This window comes from Camelina sativa, chromosome 10 (genome assembly GCF_000633955.1).
Source record: "Camelina sativa cultivar DH55 chromosome 10, Cs, whole genome shotgun sequence".
Lineage (NCBI taxonomy): Eukaryota > Viridiplantae > Streptophyta > Magnoliopsida > Brassicales > Brassicaceae > Camelina > Camelina sativa.
The window spans coordinates 15,661,155-15,670,094 of NC_025694.1; the positions used below are offsets into that span (position 1 = coordinate 15,661,155).

The 8,940-nt window shown below is 35.9% G+C and overlaps 3 protein-coding genes across 3 annotated transcripts in view; 2 read left to right on the forward strand and 1 right to left on the reverse strand.

The window, feature by feature from the left end:
* The window catches only part of LOC104720414 (receptor-like protein 12), a 9,373-nt gene extending 8,968 nt beyond the window's left edge, over positions 1 to 405 (reverse strand). The window contains exon 1 of the mRNA XM_010438319.1: positions 95 to 405. Within this exon, the coding sequence (XP_010436621.1) occupies positions 95 to 405 (311 nt within the window). The remainder of the gene's footprint in view (positions 1 to 94) is intronic.
* Positions 3,984 to 5,969, forward strand: LOC104719072 (serine hydroxymethyltransferase 5). Its single transcript, XM_010436916.1, has 3 exons — positions 3,984 to 4,801; positions 5,067 to 5,457; positions 5,539 to 5,969. The coding sequence occupies exons 1-3, from the start codon at positions 4,004 to 4,006 to the stop codon at positions 5,883 to 5,885; spliced, it is 1,536 nt and encodes a 511-aa protein (XP_010435218.1). The 5' UTR covers positions 3,984 to 4,003; the 3' UTR covers positions 5,886 to 5,969.
* On the forward strand, positions 5,890 to 8,442 carry LOC104719071 (Werner Syndrome-like exonuclease). Its single transcript, XM_010436914.1, has 6 exons — positions 5,890 to 6,264; positions 6,560 to 6,730; positions 7,414 to 7,544; positions 7,629 to 7,790; positions 7,990 to 8,100; positions 8,258 to 8,442. Exons 1-6 carry the CDS (start codon positions 5,997 to 5,999, stop codon positions 8,294 to 8,296), a joined length of 882 nt encoding a protein of 293 aa, XP_010435216.1. The 5' UTR covers positions 5,890 to 5,996; the 3' UTR covers positions 8,297 to 8,442.

Consider the following 8,940-nt stretch of genomic DNA (forward strand, 5'->3'; position numbering starts at 1 on the left):
CCTCAAATATTTGAGGTTGCCAATCGAATCCGGTAGAATACCCGAGAGATTACTGAAGCTAAGATCTATGCTTTGAAGATGTTGTAGTCTAAACAGGCTACTATTAAATCTCAAAGGGCCATTGAGATCACTGCCAATGAGGTCTAACTCAACGACCTTGCCTGTCTTAGGATCACAAGAGACACTATCCCAAGAACAGCAATCAGTGTTGTTCATCCACGTCTCTGTCTTCGTTTTAAACATCATGTAATCAGAATCGGGGCTTGGGATATAAAACTCGTTCTTGAACTCCAAAAGAGCATCCCTCTGGTCTGGAAGGCACACATGGTTAGCAGGAGAAGCAATCACAAGCCTTGAGTAAGAAAGGCAGAAGATTAAACACAAGCTCCATTTTGTTGTTACCATCCTCCTCTCACTACAATAATGCATCATACTTTTCTATTTGATTGTTTTTTTTTTTGGTTGTGTTTTCTGTGAAACGAATTTATCTTTGGATTCTCACATTCATGGAGTAAATTAAAGCTTCATATGAAAAGTCTTCTGTGAAGACTAATTGATTCTACATGAAATCGAAGACCTGACTCTAGATTAGGCATGACCACGGTTACGGTTATCACGGTTATGGTTTATCAACCACCGGTTACGGTTAAAAATTTTGTTTAACCTTAACCATAACCGTTAATAAACGGTTAAACGGTTACGGTTAAATAAAGTTCCGGTTGAAGCGGTTACGATTATATACGGTTACGGTTATTTGATAATATGATACGGTTAATATTATTTGATGATATAATATAATTGATATTATTTATTTATAATTAATATGTTTTTTAGTGTACTCATATTTCTATATATCATATAACTCATATTAAATAAATAACTATTAGTATATTTTATTAAATTTTTAAAACGGTTACGGTTAAAAAATTACAGTTTAACTATGCGGTTAACCAACAGTTTTTATACGGTTACGGTTAATTAACGATTATGGTTAATATAATTTAACCACATATTTACGGTTAACGGTTACGGTTTTTAACCATTTTATACAGTTACTGTCTGGTTAAGGTTTGGATACGGTCCGAACGGTTTGATTTTAGTCATGCCTACTCTAGATCATTGAATTGACTCTTAAATTTGTGGAGAAAGATTTCGTTTGACTATTCAAAAATGCAAATGCAGTTTCTTTTCACTACTCAAAACAGTGGTGGAGGTTAATCTTTGACGATTGTCGCAAATTCTCTTTGATAAAGACAGGCGTATGAGCTGTGGCGCCAGCCGCTACGTAAGCTGTCACTGTTAGGATGAAATCATACAATTTGTTATTACATAATTAAAGACTAAGTAGAAGAGTGAACGATCGATCATGAACCAGTTCTTATATGAACTGAGAAATGAGTCTATAGGAAGTACAATAGTGACAACTGGTCCAACTGGATTGATCATTCTATTACAACCTCTGTTAAATAAGCCGTTACAATATGCAGTAAGCAGCCGATAATAATGCTTCATGGCATCTTTATCTGGTAATAATACAAACAAACCCCACTTTTTACGTGGAACTGGCGTCTGGCTGCACAAAGCTTGTCTTTGGTGACTAAGAAGCTACATCTGATGCTGTGCATTGCTTATAAGGGATATATAGTATTCCAAGAGATATCTGAAGCAGACATCAATATAAAAAACGTTCAGTACCTGGGTTAAGCAAATTTTAAATCATAACTCCCGCCATAATCCTTGTGAGCCACGTAACGTGAATCCTAACATAGAGAAAGGTAGAGTGAAATAAGAACCGTTATTAATATACTTTTTCTGATCTCACTCGTTTTTAAAAATCAATGAATAGAATTAAAAATAAATTTAAGAACCAATCAAAGGAGGTTGCACAAGTCCCATAGACGTGGTTCTGACTTCTGAACACACATATGATGTCTCTATTACATAGTCAACTTTTCAAAGAAGACAATCATACAAAAATAGTAGCGTGATGTAGCAAATATAGTTAAAGTATTGTCAATGATACAAAAATAGTATACATATTATGCCCTGTAATTAAAACATGCAACTCTGTATGAGGGAAACGTCTCAACTAATACCGTATTACCGTAAATATTTTCATGGTAGATTTGCTTATGAAGTATGGGGGAAAATGGAATACAAGACGCTATCTATTATTATTGCACATGGTCAATCTTAAAAATGAGTAACGTTTGCTTCATTGCTTGAAGTTATGTATAAGTGGAATTGGAGTCTTTATAGATATACAGTACAAGTATGGTCTTTTATAATTATTGCACATGGACAATCATAAAAATATGAGTCATTGTTTTATCTAAGTCTTTATATGTCTTGCAAAAATTATAATTAAGAACAAACTTGTCAACAATATTAGTTGTCATGGCAAAATTAAATTAGTTTCCTTGGTGAACTGCACATTGGAGTACAAAAATGGATAATGAATTTTTCTCTCTTTAAAAGACAGACTTGACTTGGAATTACTTGATTCTAAAGCAACCAAAATGCCATACTTAAGTCTACAAAATCACCCAAAAAATGTCAAACATACTAAGGCTCTAGTAAGAATCAAGTTCAAGGAGATGAGGGACCTTGTTGGAGTTCATGATTTGTCAAAGATCAATTTCAAGCTTAAGGAGGTGAATGTTGGATAAGCTTGACATGGCTTGAGTAATAAGCCAAACAAGTTATGGTTTAATAAAGAGATAAGGACCAATATCTTTAGGGGTTATCTAGAGATACAGTAAAACCTCTATAAATTAATAATATTGGGACTAAGACATTTTATTAATTTATAGTGATATTAATTTATCTATAAATTAATAATTATTATTTTATAGTGTAAATTAATAATTATTAATTTATAGATATATTTTTAATTGTTTATTTTTTAAAAAATTATGAATTGGAACAACTATAGCAAAATAAGATTAAACTTTCGGATGTTATAAATTTTATGGTTTAGGAATTGAACTTGTAATATTTAGAAAGCACTATTTACAATAAATTACAAATATTATAGACAAATTGACTTATACACATGAGACACATAAATTCAAATCTATGAATAATAATATCAATTCTCCTATTTTAATAATCTGTCAAATTATCAAATTGTAAATGATGCATATCTAAAAATTAAAACTTTAAATTTAATTATTTGTATGACATGTTATAAAATATTTTAGAGATATCATTATAGGTTGAAAATACAACATTACAATTGTTCTATAGAATTGAGCTTTAGGAGAAACATACACTATTATATCAGTATATATATATATATATATAAATTTACATAATTATTAATTTATGATATTATTGGGACCATATTTTATAAGGAGATTTCGAAAAAATTATTATCTTATTATCTTATCGAATATTGTTAATTTTTACACTGGCCCGACTTGGGATCAGCAAAATTTATTAATTTATAGTGTTTATTAATTTATAGAGTATTAATTTATAGAGGTTTTACTGTACATATGTTTAGGAGTTATCTAAATATATTTTCTAATGTGTTTAGGTTTTAGTCAAGGTGTTCTCTATATAAGGAGGTGCAAACTTGTTGCATAACTTAGAGAGATTAAGAGTTTAGGAGCTTTAATTTTTGAGAGATTTTCTAAAGCAATAAAGAGAGATATTCTTTACTTGAGTTTCTTAATCTTACTTTTGAATTCTAGAATATACAAGTGCAATTGGAGGCTTATACAGAAGAAGTAAGGTCTTTATATAATTGCACATGGTCAATCATAAACAAATGAGCCTGTTGATATTTATCTTAGTCAATCATAATTAAAGACATTGTTTGCTTGCGTTATCTAATAAGTCTTTATATATTAAACTTGTCATCAATATTAGTTGTCATGGCAAAATTAAATTAGTTTCCTTGGTGAAATGCACATTGGATTACAAAAATGGATAATGTCTTTTTCCCTCTTTATAAGACAGACTTGACTTGGAATTACTTGATTCTAAAGCAACCAAAATGTCATCCTTAATTCTACAAAATCACCCAAAAAATGTCAAATGCTTAGTTTTGCTTGCACGACACATATCTTATCATGTAAAGACCCGCCAAAAAGTCTCTATCCCTCCAATGTCAGATATGGAAGCAGTCTCTTCTTGGGGAAACACGCATCTTGACTCCGTCGATCCGGAGATCCACGGCCTAATCGAGAAGGAGAAACGCCGGCAATATCGAGGAATCGAACTCATCGCAGCCGAGAATTTCACATCCTTAGCCGTCATGGAAGCTCTCGGAAGTCCGCTCACAAATAAATACTCGGAAGGTCTGCCTGGTAATCGTTACTACGGAGGTACCGAGTTCATCGATGAGATCGAGAGTCTCTGCCGCTCACGTGCTCTCCAGGCCTTCCATTGTGATCCAGAGAAATGGGGCGTTAACGTTCAGCCTTACTCTGGTTCCCCTGCCAATTTCGCAGCCTACACGGCTTTGCTTCAGCCTCATGATCGTATGATGGGGCTTGATCTGCCTTCAGGTGGTCATTTGACTCATGGTTACTATACATCTGGTGGTAAGAACATCTCGGCGACATCAATCTACTTCGAAAACCTTCCGTACAAGGTTGATTCCACCACTGGTTACATTGATTACGACAAGCTTGAGGAGAAGGCTATGGATTTTAGGCCTAAGTTAATCATCTGTGGAGGTACTTCTTACCCTAGAGAATGGGATTACGCGAGATTCAGGGCTGTCGCGGACGAGGTTGGGGCTTTTTTGCTCTGCGACATGGCTCACAACAGTGCCCTTGTTGCTGCTCAGGTATAAATTAATATACTAGCATAGTGGCCCGACTTAGTATTTTATAAACTTTTGATAAAAAACTAAAATATCTTTGAGCATCAAACATCTTTTGCTATAATCTAAACATATTAATAACTTGCATTTATGTTAGATCTGGTTTTGTGTAGCATTTTGATTGAGCTTGTCTCGGAGAACAAATCATATCACATTGTTAAAATCTTTTGATCTTACTTTTGATGTCTCTCAAGTGGTGCGGTGTGAACTCTGTTTATTATGTTCACAGGAAGCCACAGACCCGTTTGAGTACTGTGACATTGTGACAACCTCAACTCACAAGAGCTTAAGAGGTCCAAGGGCCGGTATGATCTTCTACAGGAAGGGTCCAAAACCAGCCAAGAATGGGCAACCCGAGGGTGCTGTTTTTGACCTTGAGGAAAAAATCAACTTTGCTGTATTCCCTGCGCTTCAAAGTGGTCCTCACAATAACAAGATCGGTGCTCTAGCTGTTGCGTTAAAGCAGGCCATGGCTCCTAGCTTCAAGGTTTATGCAAAACAGGTGAAAGCCAATGCTGCATGCCTTGCAAACTACCTAATGGGCAAGGGATACTGTATTGTAACCGGTGGAACTGACAACCACCTCATTCTCTGGGATCTTCGCCCTCTTGGATTAACCGGTAAGTGAGAAAAAATCCACCTTTAATTTGTTATATACCGAACTGTCTCTGATGTTAGATATGACTCTGCTTCTGCTTTAGGTGACAAGCTTGAGAAGCTCTGCGATTTGTGCTACATAACAATGAACAGGAATGCAGTATTTGGAGACACTAGTTTTCTTGCTCCCGGAGGTGTAAGAATTGGTACACCCGCGATGACCTCAAGAGGATTGATGGAGAAAGACTTTGAGAAGATAGGAGAGTTCTTGAGCCGTGCCGTGACACTCACGTTGGAGATCCAGAATCAGTACGGTGAGCTGACGGAAGACTTTAACAAGGGTTTGGTGAACAACAAGGAGATGGATGAGCTAAAGGATGATGTCGAAAAGTTCACTTACTCTTTTGAAATGCCTGGATTTGTCATCTCTGATACGACTAAGTACGATTAGAGGATCTCTCTCTCAGTCTCTTTATCAGTCAATGTGCTTTTGTATGTTTTAGAAGCAAACAATAATAATAAAGCAGTTTTATTTTATCTTTAATTTTTTGTTCATAAAAAAATGTCTTGGAAAAATTGGGACGACGACGACGATTTTACAGAGGAGCAGCTTCTGGCTATCGACGCAATCGAAGCTTCCTATAAGCTCTTTCACTCTTCTTCTTCTTCCTCCGCTACTCCAACCGTTGGGGCTACGAGCTCCGGCCATGGGCACGAGGTTCCACATCATCAAATCCCTAATAATAATAATAATCAAATCCGCCGCGAATTGCCTCGTTCCATCACTTCTCCTACAGCTCATGAACGATTTCCCCTCTCTCGTTGCCGAGGTCTTCATCGCTCTCTCCCTACAGATCTTTTAACGTCTCTTTTGCTTTGACATTTCTGGGCTCGCTGTTGATCTCGATTCATTTGTTGTCTCTCACATTTTTTTCCCACGTTCTTGTTTTTTTTTCTTTTTTTCAATTGTCACCGTCTTAATGTACAAACCTGTTCGTAATCGTACCCTAATCTATATAATTAGGATTTATTCCTTAATAACAGTGTTTGTTGTTTGAAGTGAGGATGTTATGTGGCAAAGCAACTTATCCTTTGATTATTTGATGTTTTTTTTGTTAATTGCAGGTAGGAATTTTCCAGCGATGAGGTTTGGTGGTAGGATTTTGTACAGTAAGACTGCTAGTGAGGTTGATAGGCGAGCAATGCAGCTTCTTAAGGTTCTTGATACCAAGAGAGATGAATCTGGGAAAGCTATCGTTGGCTTAGATATTGAATGGAGACCTAGTTTTAGAAAAGGTACGCTTCTTTTACGTTTTGTGTCTTGAGTCCGTAGGCAACCTACTTACTTCTCTCGGTTGCTGCTATTAGTTCATCTGTTTGCATTTTATGAAATGTGCAATCGGGTGCATCTGATGGTGCATTTTAATTGTCTCTTTGGATGCATATGTTGTCTTTTTCTATTTCCTCTTCTTAAATCTCTATGATACGTTCTCTTTTCTTTAGATCAGAAAGAGCTTATGGTTGTTGGTCTCCTTGTTAAATGTTGAGAAGAAAGTGTAGATGTCTCACTTGTGCAGTTTTGTGTTGTCTCAAATCTCGTTGCTGCAAGCTTTTCATATGCTACATTGTTCTACTACTTTGTAATGATAGCTGTTTGATAATTTCTTGTGAAGTTGTAAACTGGATATGTGTGGTCCTGCATTAAAGTTAAAACTCCTTCTCTATGTGGAGTTTGCTCTTTTTTCCGGTTTGTGTTTTGGAGAGTGTATCCTAACTCAAACCAAACCATGCATTAATCTTTTGGTCGACAATTCAATAGATTATTTTACTTCGAAAACTCAACCACGGATGTTTCAACTCACCTCAATTCAGTAAGACATAATCATGAACTCTTTGATGTTTGCCAATATATGCATTATCCTGAAAGAAGTTCTCTTGATCTGACTAATGATATTTTGTGATAATATGACTTTGTTCAGGTCTTCTCCCTGGGAAGGTTGCAACTGTCCAGATATGTGTTGATAATAATTATTGTGATGTTATGCACATTGTCCATTCTGGTATCCCACAAAGTCTCCAACATCTTATTGAGGATTCAACACTTGTCAAGGTTTGTTAATTTTTCTCAAGTGATCAAAGTTATTGTTGTTAGCCATATATGCTCAATTTTAACATAGTCCTGTATCACATATAGGTAGGTATTGGGATCGACGGTGACTCTGTGAAGCTTTTCCATGACTATGGAGTCTCCATCAAAGATGTTGAGGATCTTTCAGATTTAGCCAACCGAAAAATTGGTGGAGATTCAAAAAAATGGGCCCTTGCCTCACTAACAGAGACACTTGTTTGTAAAGAGGTATGTGAAATCCACCTCGCTGTGTTGATTTCTAAAGCTGGAGAACAATAGTGAGAACTGGACCTGTCCTTTTCTGCTCTCTCTCTAAAACTATCAAAACAACACTCTTCTCTCTGCTGTTTCAAAGTTCTTCTGCTTAGAACCACCTCTGAGAATCTTGGTTTTATTTCGCTTTAAAAGCTTAACTGTTACTTTGCAGCTCCTGAAGCCAAACAGAATCAGGCTTGGGAACTGGGAGATTTATCCTCTATCAAAGCAGCAGTTACAATACGCAGCAACAGATGCTTATGCTTCATGGCATCTTTACCAGGTAACATCAAAGAAAAACCATCTTTTCATGCTCAACGAACGACCTTGAAGCAAGAGTCTCACATTGTTCCAATTATAATACTATTATACTTGTCAAAACCCCGAGCTTGTCTTTGGTGAGTAAGAAGCTAATGGAGAGCATTGTTATATCTACTTAGGTTCTAAAGGACCTTCCTGATGCTGTCAATGGCTCATGACGTGAAGGAGGAAAGCTCAAAGATTTTCCTATAACCCCAAGAGTGAGCATCAAATGTTATGATACATTTAATCTTTTCTAGTCCATAAAATTCTTATAGGATTTACAAAGGATTTTTAATTTATGGTTGATAAGGTCCTGGTACGATTAATCAGCCAGATACTAATTGGAAGCTCTTCGTAGATTGATGTACCTATTGGTACACTTGTAACGATCCGAAGCCCCAAAATACAGCTTTTGTAATCCCCGAGATGAACAAACCTAACAACCTAAAAGTTCTCCAATGAGGTTTAAATACCGGCGAAAAGATTTGATAAAACCCTTGTCAGACTTTCAATAAATTCTCAAAAACACAAAGCACAAGAACTTGATATATAGATAAGATTCAAACGAACCCTCGAAAGGGAAGAGTAGGATCACAACCAGAATACGAAAAAAGGAAACCAAAAACTAACACTGCAAACACATGAAAGCACCATAAGTTTTTTTTTTTACTGTTGAATGGAGGTGCATGATGTTTAACATAACTTTCAATCTACGGCCGTTGATCACCGCTCGTGAAAAAATCAAAGCCAATATAATTTTGTAGCTAGGGCTGATTCTATGAGTTCTCAGATGTGTCCACAGTTGGCTGCCTAAGCAGCA